Source organism: Plasmodium gaboni, chromosome 5 (genome assembly GCF_001602025.1).
Source record: "Plasmodium gaboni strain SY75 chromosome 5, whole genome shotgun sequence".
NCBI lineage: Eukaryota > Apicomplexa > Aconoidasida > Haemosporida > Plasmodiidae > Plasmodium > Plasmodium gaboni.
Genome location: NC_031485.1, coordinates 227,516 through 240,512, shown reverse-complemented (window position 1 = coordinate 240,512; position 12,997 = coordinate 227,516). Strand labels below are relative to the sequence as shown.

Sequence of the window (12,997 nt, the reverse complement as noted above, 5' to 3'; positions counted from 1 at the left end):
AAAAAAAATTATTTTTCTAAACAATTATTTTCATTCTTTTAATTCTTTTTTTAATTTTTCTAATTTACATATTTGGTTTAAATTTTTTTTTTTTTTTTTTTTTTTTAGGGTTTTAGATATTTTTTTTTTTAAAAAAAAATAATTATTTGAAAAAAAAAAAAAAAAAAAAAAAAAAAAAAAAAGGTTTAATTTCCAGATGTGTTCTATAAAGAACAGGTTGTACTATAGAGAAAGAAATTTTTATTTATTTTGTTTTTATTATATATATATATATATATATATTTTTTTTTTTTTCTTTTAAATCTAAGTACATTTATTTATATTTTAATATAATTTTTTTATTATTTTATTTAATTTTTTTGTATAGAACTTAAGATATTATATATATATATATTTTTTAATAGTTAAATTTATTTACCATTTTATTAAAAAAAACAAAAAAACACTGAAAAATATAAATAAATATATAATCTATTTAATTATTTATTTATTATTATATTTTTTTTTCCATGTGCCTTTCTACAACATATAATATTTAATAGGATTATCGTTTTAATAGTATCAATATATATATATATATATATATATATATATATATATATGTTTATTTTATTTTTTTTTTAAATATAGTGATTTAATAAGTATATAGTAAATAATTTATATGAAAAAAAAATATATGTTTATATATTAATTTATTTGTATAGACAACAACTACACATATATATATGAGTGGGTTATTGTTTATATATATAAATATTTTATATTTGTGTTCCTTATATTATTAATATTTAATAGGTTGTAAATAAATAAATAAATATATATATATATATATATATATATATATATATATATATATATATATATATATATTTTATTTTATTTTTTTCTAATCAATGATGCTAAATAAAAGAGTTCTTGCCCTGTGCACATTTAGCTTACATGCACTTTTTATATTTGTATGTTTTGCAAATGATTTAAGAGTAGGAGAAAATAAGAAAATACAAGATGATGCTGAAAAGATTGTTAGTGAGTTAAGATTCTTAGAAAAAGTAGAAGAAGTCATTGAAAAGAGTAACATAGGTGGTAATGAAATTGATGCAGATGAAAATTCTTTTAATCCAGATACTGCGGTTCCTATAGAAGAGATAGAAGAAATAAAAATTAGGGAACTAAAAAATATAAAGGAAGAACATAATAATATTAATAGTAATAATATTGATAGTAATAATATGAATAGTTTCGACGGAGGAGATGTAAATATAAAAAATACAACAAATGGGACCAATATTGATGAGAAGGAAGGATATAAAAAGAAAAAGAAATTAAGACTGATTGTAAGTGAGAATCATGCAACAACACCATCGTTTTTTCAAGAATCTCTTTTAGAACCTGGTGTTTTATCTTTTTTAGAAAGTAAAGGTAATTTATCTAACTTGAAAAATATAAATTCTATGATTATAGATTTAAATGAAGATACAACAGATGAACAGTTAGTATCTTATATTAAAATACTTGAAGAGAAAGGAGCTTTAATTGAATCAGATAAATTAGTAAGTGCTGATGATATTGATATAAGTGGTATAAAGGATGCTATAAGAAGAGGTGACAAAAATATTGATCTTAATAATTATAAAAGTATGTTAGAAGTAGAAAATGATGCTGAGGATTATGATAAAATGTTTGGCATGTTTAAGGAATCACAATATGTAACATCAAAAAGAAAAGGATATTCAAATAATGCACATGAGAATGAAACATTATCATTACCTTCTTATAAAAGATATTCAAAAAGTGATTATATATATGAAGATGATAATAATAATCATAATAATATTAATCATAATAATATTAATCATAATAATATTAATAATATTAGTCGTAGTAGTGCATCAAGTAAATATCATTTTAATGATGAATTTCGTAATTTGCAATGGGGTTTAGATTTATCTAGATTAGATGAAACACAAGATTTGATTAATGAACATCAAGTGACAAGTACTCGTATATGTGTAATAGATAGTGGTGTTGATTATAATCATCCAGATTTAAAAGATAATATTGAATTAAATTTAAAAGAATTATATGGAAGAAAAGGATTTGATGATGATAACAATGGTGTAGTTGATGATATATATGGTGCAAACTTTGTAAATAATTCTGGAAATCCTATGGATGATAATTATCATGGTACTCATGTTGCAGGTATTATAGCTGCTATAGGTAATAATAATATAGGTGTTGTTGGTGTTGATGTTAATTCAAAATTAATTATATGTAAAGCTTTAGATGAAAATAAATTAGGAAGATTAGGTGATATGTTTAAATGTTTAGATTATTGTATTAGTAGAAATGCAAATATGATAAATGGTAGTTTTTCTTTTGATGAATATAGTAGTATTTTTAATGCTTCTGTTGAATATTTAAAAAGAAAAGGTATCTTATTTTTTGTATCTGCAAGTAATTGTAGTCATCATAGATCATCAACACCAGATATTAAAAAATGTGATTTATCAATTAATCCTAAATATCCACCTATCTTATCTACTATTTATGATAATGTTATATCTGTTGCTAATTTAAAAAAAGATTATAATAATAATTATTCATTATCAATTAATTCTTTTTATAGTAATAAATATTGTCAAATAGCTGCACCAGGAACTAATATATATTCTACTGCTCCACATAATTCTTATAGAAAATTAAATGGTACTTCTATGGCTGCTCCTCATGTAGCTGCAATCGCATCACTCATATATTCTATTAATCCTGACTTATCATATAAAAGAGTCATACAAATATTAAAGGAATCTATCGTATATCTACCTTCCTTAAAAAATATGGTTGCATGGGCTGGATATGCAGATATAAATAAGGCAGTCAATTTAGCCATCAAATCCAAGAAAACATACATCACTTCTAATAACCCCAACTATTGGAAGAAAAAAAGTAGATATTTGCATTAAGTAGTACATAAAAAAAATAAAAAATAAAAAATAAAAAAAAATAAAAAAAATAAAAAAAAAAAGTTTATGTGTGTAACTTTTACACCTTAGTTATTCAAATAAGAGACTAATATTATATATTTTATTTTATTTTTTAATTTTTATATATTATACATTTTAAATTTTATCATTTTGTAAATATTTATATTTTTTTTTTTTAACACCACATATAAATATATACATATTATATAAATAGTTTGTAATATTTATCCTATTAAGAACAATATTTTTTAAGACTTTTAAAAAACTTTAACCATACAAATATTTTTAATTCAAAAAAAAAAAAATTGGAAATAACTTTTTAAACAATATATATAAGATATATGTGATATATATTATATAAATATATATATATATTTTTTTTTTTTATGAAATAGAATTATTCTATTAATTCAATATGGTTTATAAAAATTCTAATTTTTTTTTTTTTTTAGATCGTTATGATAAAATAAATTCTCTTTTTTTTTTTTTTTTTTTTTTCTATATATATATATATATATATATATATATATATATATATATAGCATGTGTGTACTATAGTAAACAGTTGTAATAATAGAAAATAAAAAAAAATTAATATATATAACTTTTGATTTGTAAATTTTTTTTTTTTTTTAAATATATAAAAAAGAAGTAACAAAAAAAAAAAAAAAAAAATATACATATATATAATATATATTATAGATTATTTTATATATATATATTTTTTTTTTTTTTATGTGTAGTGTGTTAATATTAGCAAGAACGTGCCTCTGAAGATTGAACAATGTCCATTGTTACAACTCCGAGGAATGAATAACATAAATAAAGGAGAAATTACATATATATAATATATATAAATATATTATTTTATTTTATTTTATTTTTATTATATTTATTTTTTTTATTTTATTTTATTTTATTTTATTTCATTTTGTTTATAACCAAATAATTATTAGCATGAAGTTTTTTTTTGCTTTTAATTTTTTTTCCTTATATATTTACCTATATGAATTTTTATGCATACCCTTGTGTGGGTCCCAAGTGACCCCTGCTGAGCCCATGTTAAACAGTAACTCTGCTTTAGTTAATCGAAAGATCAATAGAAGAAAAATGAAGAATTGTAATAATAATGATTTATTAAAAGTATTAAAAATGGAAACTACTTATAAAGAATTACCAGCACGTAATTTATTGATGAGTTCAAAAAATGATATAAGTCAATTATTTGATTATATTAATAAAAATGAAGAATTATCAAAACTTATGAATTCATGTGGAACTTATGTATATTTAAAATATCTCGGGGTTGTTATTTTTTCAATAAAAGAAAATGTGCATATTTCTGATTTAAGTGAATTCATACAATATCTGTTAAATAAAAATGTGTATATAGAATTTAATCAAAACGTTATGTTGTAGTTTTGTTCTTTAACCCTTATAAAAATAATAAAATAAATGGAATTATCACGGAGTCCCAATTATCATACAAAAAAAAAAAATATATATATATATATATATGTTATATTTATATTTATTCATTTAACAACAATTTTTTATGTAATCATTTGCTTTTTTGTTATTTTATTTTTTTTTTTTTTTGTATTTTATTTTTTTGATATTCAATGTTTAATTAAAATAAACCACATCATCTGTTCATTTATATTTATTATTATTATTTTTTTTTAAATATAATGCACATTTTATTATTTTTCTTCTACCCCATTGTAGGAGTATCCTTATGTCATTTTTAAATAACATCGTGTATTGTCACATGCATAATGAACAGATAACATTAATTATATTGAAAGCCCACTAATAAAAGTGTCTATTGTTTTTTTTTGTTCTTTTTATAATATTGTTATAAATACATATATATATATATATATATATATATGTATATATATATATATATGTATATATGTATATATGTGAAGATAAGTTTATTAATAAAGATATGAAATATATAACTATGAATTGTACATTTAATATAATTTATTATAATAAAATTATTTTGGGTATATAAAATATATCTAAAAATATAATAAATATAATAAATAAAATGAAGAATAATTTTGACACCCTTTTAATAGTTGTATTATATTTTATAGACCCCGTTGGTAGAAATAATATATATATATATATAATATATGTATGTATTTTATTTTTTTGTGTCTTTTTTATCAATATAATTAAAATAAATCCAAGAATGTGACCAAATTAGTTTATTATATTATAACTTATACAAATAATTATATAACCACATACGTTAAATTTTGTAATATTTTATAATAAAAAATAAGTTTTTAATATATTTTTTTTTTTATGACAAGACTTATTAATTTTTTTTTTTTTTTTTTTTCTTTAAAAGAAAAGGAATAAATAAATAATATAAAAAGATGATATATTTGTGTAAAAGATTATTACGTTGTACATTATTTGTTTCTTTTTTGTATATACATTTTTTTCGTTTGAAAGAAAATATTTTTTGTCATGTGAAGGTGAGACATAGAATTCTTGAAAGTATAAATAAGGATTTATCATCAGAAGGTGACAATTTACATATTTATCAGAAGAGGAATGTAAATGTTGAGACATTTATTAAAAAAAAAGAAAAAAAGAATTTATCAGATAATAATATTAATGATAAAATAAATAATAATAATATAATAGGAGAAACAAAATATTATCGTACTACAAATGAAAAAAAGGAAAGTATTTTTTTAAAATTTTTTAGATCTATTAAAAATTTGTTTACCCTTAAATCTTCGAATAATTTAAAAAAGACAAATATAAATTATGAACATATATATGAAGACAATGAATTTTCAAAATATATATTAGAAAATAATATATCCATAGAAACTACCAAAGTGTGTTTAATCGGATCAGGGGTTGATGATACTACTGATGGTTTGATAAAAAAATTTTTGTTATTAAATGATAAGGTAAATTATAATATGAATGATAAACATGATAATTCTTTGAGTGATAAAATAAACAGTATAATTTCTTCTTTTAAATATTATTCAGAAGAAATAATTCAAGAACCAAACGAAATAAAAAAACAAATATGTAACAAAAAAAAAAATTGTAAAGAATCTAATTTGAACTATGAAAATAATCATGATATACTCATTGGTAATATTATTATTCAAGGAGATATATTAAAAAATGAAAAAATAATTATTAACATGAACAGACAATTTGTTGTATGTAAATCGTTTGGAAGTAACAACCAAACAAATAAAAAAATAAATAAATCTACATCAATACAACATGTTATTAAGTGTCTAGATTATTGTACAATGGAAGGTGTTCAATTTATTTATATTAGTTATAATATATATGAAGAAAATAATAAATTAATAGAAATTATGAAGAAATTGAGAGAAATTAAAATAATAATTGAAACACCATCCAAAAAAATTAAGAATCATATGAATAAAAATAATAAAAATAATAAAAATAATGATATATATCAATATGAAAGAATCCCAAATGACGAAGGACAAAAATCATATTCCTCTTTAAATCTAAACGTTGAGAAAATTTTTTCAATTTTTGGTTTGTTATATGCAGATCATAATAGGCAGAATGAAAAAAAAAATTATATATATGATAATGAAATAAAAATATTAAATGATAAAGGAAATAAAAAATTAAATAGAAAAGATATATCTCTATTTTATTTTTCTTATAATACAGATATATATGAAAAAGTCCTATCTGATATTATAGATGATGATCACGTTGTTGTATCTGCAACTTTTTTTTTTAATTCCTTAGTGCTTATGCATAGTATCAATTTAAATCTGTCTCTAGAAAAATTACGAAGAATATTAAATAAATCAATATTAAAAAGAGAAGAATTGAGACATTTGTCTAACAAGACATATAACCTTGATTTTATGAATATATTTGAAGATTCTGCAGAAGAAAGAAAACGATCCTACAAGATATTTTACTTGGAGTTAAAAAATAAAGAACACAAAAAATTATTAAATGACGCAAATATAAAATATATGTATCAAGATAATATACCCGTCAAATATAAAGTAGAGGAACAACATGTAAAGAAAGAAACAGTTGTGGATGAAGATATATATAAAAAAAAAAATAAAATGATAAATAAAAATAGAAATACACATATGGAAGATGAGAAAGATACATACATAAAAAAAAAAGAATCTGATGAATATAAAACTTATCCGTGTAAGAAAAAAAAACAATTCCTTTTGAATGATATGCTTAATCATAAACCGTATGTCTCTTTTTTGGACATGTCTTATAATGAAGATATGCAAAAAAGAAATTATAACAGATATGATGACAAATCTTATATATTTGATCAAGATGGATATGTAAAAGACATAACATATGAAGATAATTATTATAGTGATGATAATGATATACATATAAGGAAGAAAAGAAAATTTTCACATGACAAACAGGTCAACAATGATTATCATATATATGATGAGAGTGATAATACGTTTCATTCACATTTAGATAATCACACAAATGACGAGAATGCAAATGTTTATATGGATACACAAAAGGATTCAGAGACCCGATTTTTATATGATCCTTTTTCTATCATAGACAATAGGGATCTAGACACACTAGAAGCACTATCCGAGTTAGAAAAAAAAAAAAATAATAATTTTTCTTCAAGCAATAATGAGAATTCATCGAATATAAAAAGAAGAAGGCAAGGAAAGAAAAAAAAATTGAAAAGGGTAATAATGCGCTCTAAATATGATAAGTTAGTCGAGCTAGAAAGAAGAAGAAAAGGAAAAAAAAAAAAAAATATATCAACAAAAAGAAGAAAGATACATAAAAATAAAATAAATAATAGAAGAAATAAGAACAGAAAAAATAATGGGGTGGAAAAAAGGAGAAATAAACAAGTTGACAGAAATATATCAAGTGGTGGTGCGAACGCTAAAATAAGTGGAACCCACGGATCTCCAAAGATAAAATTTAAACGATAATAAAGAGAGAACAAGATGGATATAAATAAATAAATATATATATATATATATATATGTTATATTTTCATATGTATATTATTTTTAATTTTGTTTTTTTTTTCACATTTTATATTATTTTTTACTTATCTGGTTTAAAGAAAAAAAAAAAAAAAAAAAGAAAAAAAATTTCAATATAAATGATAATATATATAATATATATGTATTATTATTATTATGTTATATTACCTTTTATGCAGAACAAAATTTATGTAATGGAAAAAATTTGTACTTTCATTTAGCAATTTTTTATGAAATAATTTTCATATATATATGTTAATCTTTGAAGATTAGAAAAATATGTTAGTTATTTTAATGTTCGAAAGAGTGCACATGAAAAAAAAAAAAAAAAAAAAAAAAAATACAAAAATATAAAAAAATACAAAAAAATACAAAAATATAAAAATATAAAAAAATATAAAAATATAAAAAAATACAAAAATAAATTATGCTTTATGTTTTACCTTTTAGATTTGGTTATTTTATTTTTATTTTATATATATATATATATATATATATATTTTGTTATTAATTATAATTAGGAAGAATAGTTCTGAATGCATATTTTGTTGTAATAAAAAATTGTCCACTTTATTTTCCATAAAAATGCTATGATGGGTGTGTATGTAAATAATATTAAAATATTTTATATTTATAAATAATAATGAAATTATTCAATTTGTTCATTTGGTTTATTATTAAAAATTTTTTTTTTTTTTGTATTTTATTTTATAATTTTTTATTATATTTTGTTATGTTTGTAATTATTTTATTTTTTTTTTTTTTTTTGATAAATTATAGTATAAGATTATATCATAAAATAATATATATCTAACCCGTCTTGATTTGATTTGATGTTATTTGATTTTTTTATATTATAATAAAAGAGAAAAGTATATTAATGCTTATTAAAAAAAATATAATAATATATAATAAACCACACACATATATATATATATATATATATTTATTTATTTATATTTTTTGATATTAACACCGTTTTGTTAATAATATGATACAGATATAATAATATAAATATAGAATGATAAATAGACATTATTTTATTTGGTATATTTTTATTTTTAATATAATAAACAAAATATATTTTGAAAATATAAAATATATAAACTATGAGGTAGTGGTAAGGAAGAAAAAATATATAGAAAGGGGTATAGGAAGTAATTTTATATTTACAAGAAGATATTATAAGAACCGACTTTTGAATGATGTATCTTATATAAATAGTAATAAAAGAAAAGATGGAGAGGATAAAAAAAAAGGAAATATAAAAAAATATATAAATAATAAAAAAAAAAAAATTGATAATTCTTATAATTATAAAAATAAAAATATTAAGAAAAATAAAACAAAAATAAGAAAGGAGCAAAGTTCTTATTTAGATAAAAGGTCTAATATAAATATAAATGAAAAAGAAGAAATAAAAAAAAAAATAAAAGATATACAAAGAAAAAGATTAATTATACATTTTAAACAAGATAATAATATATTAAGTTCAAGAAATTATAAACATATTTTTATGAAGATCCTTTCGAATTGTGGTCATATTGAAAAATTAATTTTTATAAATTTTTATTTATATGAATTTCCTAAATATATAAACAATGAAGAAATGATTTTAAATATTTGTCTTCGCCTATTAGAAAGTCGAAGAATTAACGTTGAGAAGGACACTCAAATAAATCATGGTCTACAAATGAAGAGTGATAATAAAATGGGAGATAATATAAAGAGTGATAATAAAAGGGGAGATAATAAATATGACAATAATATATATGACAATAATAATAGTAAGAATAGTAAGATTAATGTTGCATGTCCAATCAAAGACAAGACGAAGGAGCTACCACATGGATCTGCTTCTACATCTACATTTACATCTATATCCACATCTCCATATATATTGTCACTGAAAGATAAAAGAAAATATGAGAATAATAAAAATCATATATTTAAAATTAATCATAGTAATAAAAATAAAGATAATAATAATAATTATCATATTAATAGTAATAATAATAATAGTAATTCTAATCACAGTTCGGCCAAATATCAAAGCGAAAGATTAAATAAAAAAATGATTGGAACGAATATTTTAGATGGTTATGATATAATACAGATCGAAGAGGGCATGAATTTATCATATAATTATGAAGTTAATGATGTTAATGTTTGTATTATTGATACAGGAATAGATGATGAGCATGTAGATTTAAAAGATAATATTATAGAAAAGAAAGAATATATGAAAAAAAGCGACAAAAATTATAATAGAAATGATAATAATAATAATAATAATATATATAATATTGATAATATGTTACGTAAAAGATTATTTTTAAAAGAAAAAGAAGAATGTTGTAATAATAATAATTCTAATGACGGACATGGGCATGGAACATTTATTGCTGGTATTATTGCAGGCAACTCTCCTAAACAAAAAAGAGGAATTAAAGGTATTAGTAAGAAAGCAAAATTAATTATATGTAAAGCTTTAAATAATAATAATGCTGGTTATATTAGTGATATATTAGAATGTTTTAATTTCTGTGCTAAGAAAAAATCAAAAATAATAAATGCTAGTTTTGCTAGTACTACACATTATCCATCTTTATTTCAAGCTTTAAAAGAATTACAAAATAAAGATATTCTTGTTATTTCCTCATCTGGAAATTGTTCATCCAATTCAAAATGTAAACAAGCATTTCAAGAATGTAATTTAAATATACAAAAATTATATCCAGCTGCTTATTCAGCAGATCTAAATAATATTATCTCTGTATCTAATATGACACAACAATCAAATGGAAATATTGAATTATCATCAGATTCTTGTTATAGCCCAAATTATGTACACCTTGCTGCACCTGGAGGTAATATTATTTCTACTTTTCCTCATAATAAATATGCTATAAGTAGTGGTACCTCTTTCTCAGCAGCTGTTATAACAGGTCTCGCTTCCTTAGTCTTATCAATAAATTCTCATTTAAATAGTCAACAAGTTATAGAAATATTTAAAAATTCTATAGTACATACAAAATCGCTAGAAAGCAAGGTGAAATGGGGCGGGTTCATAAATGTCTACGATCTGGTCAAATTGACAATTGATAGTTTGCCAAAGCACAACCAAGCATAAATAAAATAAAAAAAAATAAAAAAAAAAAAAAAAAAATATAAAGGAAAATATATAAAGGAAAAAAATATAATAACCAATTTTTTCGGTTTTTTTTTTTTTTTTTTTTTTTTTTTGTAGGTTACATTAATAAAATGTTATATCCCCCTATTCATTTTTTATAACCTCTAAAAGGATACAATTAAAAATAAATAATAATATTATTATTATTATTATTATCTTTTATTTAACCTTGTTCGTACATATAATAAATATATTTTAATTCACAATATTTTTATATTACGAAAAAGACAAATTGTATATATTTTAAATTTTTAAAATCAACCGTAATTTATTTATATCAAAAAAATAGGGGTGAAAAAGAATACTAAATTTTTTAAGTTTCTCATTTTATAATTTTACATATATATATAAATATATATATATATATATATATATATTTTATTATATTAATAATATAATATTATATAATTTGATTATCTTATTTTTTATAATTTATTTCTTTTTCATTTCTTTATTTTAATTTTTTTTTTTTTTTTTTTTGTTGTTGTTGTTTTATATTTGTTCATATATTGCTTTATTTAAATAAATTTTATATATTTGTAGTTACACTTGTATAATAAAACACACTTATTAAAAAATTTATTATTTTTTTTTTTTTTTTATACTATTATAAATATATATTAAAATATGGCATGTTAAAAAATTCTTAATGGGTTATATACATATGATAAAATATTATATACATATTACATATATATATATATATATATTTTATATTAAAAAAGAAAAATTCAATAAATATATTTAATATATAAATAATTCTTATTATATAATCTTATACATTTTTTTTATAAGGAAAAAATAAAGAACCTTAGAATTTGAGATATAAATGTATACACAAAAAAATATAATATATTTTATATATAATAATATATTATTAATTTTTTAATATTTATTCTTTTATAAAAAAATAATAACAAAACATATCTTAACATTTTATTTTTTATATTATTATTTTATTATATATATAAATAAAGAATTAGTTGAAAAATAATATGTTCCTATCATAAGGTAATTTTTTTTAGGAGATCAATAATTAATAAAAGTGGAGAGAAAAAAAAATTACATAAAAATAAAAAGAAATATATATAATATATAATAATACATATGTAATTATATTTAATATATATATTATATTATATATAATATTATATTATTTTAAGGCCTATGGTCAAATGAGTATTATTATATAATATATATGCTTATAAATATAGAAGAAAAAAAAAACCCTTTTAATCACCTTTGAGGAGCGGTAATAAAAAAAAAAATAATATAATATTAATATATATTATATTATATACATTATATTTTATATGTAATAATTTATATATAGGTATTAAAAAAAAAATTTAAGATTTTATATATACAAAAGTATAATATAATATAATATAATATAATATAATATATTTTTATATATTTTATAATATATAAATATATGTCGATAATATTATGATATTATTATATATATCACATTACATACATCACTATAAATATATTATATATATATAAATATATTTATATATATTTATTATTTTTATGTTAAAACTTTTTTTTTTTTTTTAATTTATTATTTTTATTCAATTTTTATGTTAAGATATTTTTTTGAAAAATTATATATCTTAAAAAAAAAAAAAATATATATATATATATTATTAAAATAATTTATTTAATTTTTTAAATCTAAATATTTAAAATATAACTTTATAATTTTTTTTATATATTTATTTTAAATATATTTGTTTGTTTATTTTTTTTTATTTTTTACT

At 18.5% G+C, this 12,997-nt stretch overlaps 4 protein-coding genes across 4 annotated transcripts; all 4 read left to right on the top strand.

Moving 5' to 3' along the window:
• Positions 1–893: 893 nt before the first annotated feature.
• PGSY75_0507500 (subtilisin-like protease 1) lies at positions 894–2,966 on the top strand (the record flags this gene model as incomplete). The annotated part of the gene is made up of 1 exon (XM_018784356.1): positions 894–2,966. The coding sequence occupies one exon, from the start codon at positions 894–896 to the stop codon at positions 2,964–2,966; it is 2,073 nt and encodes a 690-aa protein (XP_018643011.1).
• A 978-nt stretch (positions 2,967–3,944) lies between these two features.
• PGSY75_0507400 (hypothetical protein) lies at positions 3,945–4,406 on the top strand (the record flags this gene model as incomplete). The annotated part of the gene is made up of 1 exon (XM_018784355.1): positions 3,945–4,406. One exon carries the CDS (start codon positions 3,945–3,947, stop codon positions 4,404–4,406), a length of 462 nt encoding a protein of 153 aa, XP_018643010.1.
• Positions 4,407–5,383: 977 nt separating this feature from the next.
• PGSY75_0507300 (hypothetical protein) lies at positions 5,384–7,981 on the top strand (the record flags this gene model as incomplete). The annotated part of the gene is made up of 1 exon (XM_018784354.1): positions 5,384–7,981. One exon carries the CDS (start codon positions 5,384–5,386, stop codon positions 7,979–7,981), a length of 2,598 nt encoding a protein of 865 aa, XP_018643009.1.
• A 1,078-nt stretch (positions 7,982–9,059) lies between these two features.
• On the top strand, positions 9,060–11,171 carry PGSY75_0507200 (subtilisin-like protease 3; the record flags this gene model as incomplete). The annotated part of the gene is made up of 1 exon (XM_018784353.1): positions 9,060–11,171. The coding sequence occupies one exon, from the start codon at positions 9,060–9,062 to the stop codon at positions 11,169–11,171; it is 2,112 nt and encodes a 703-aa protein (XP_018643008.1).
• Positions 11,172–12,997: the final 1,826 nt, after the last annotated feature.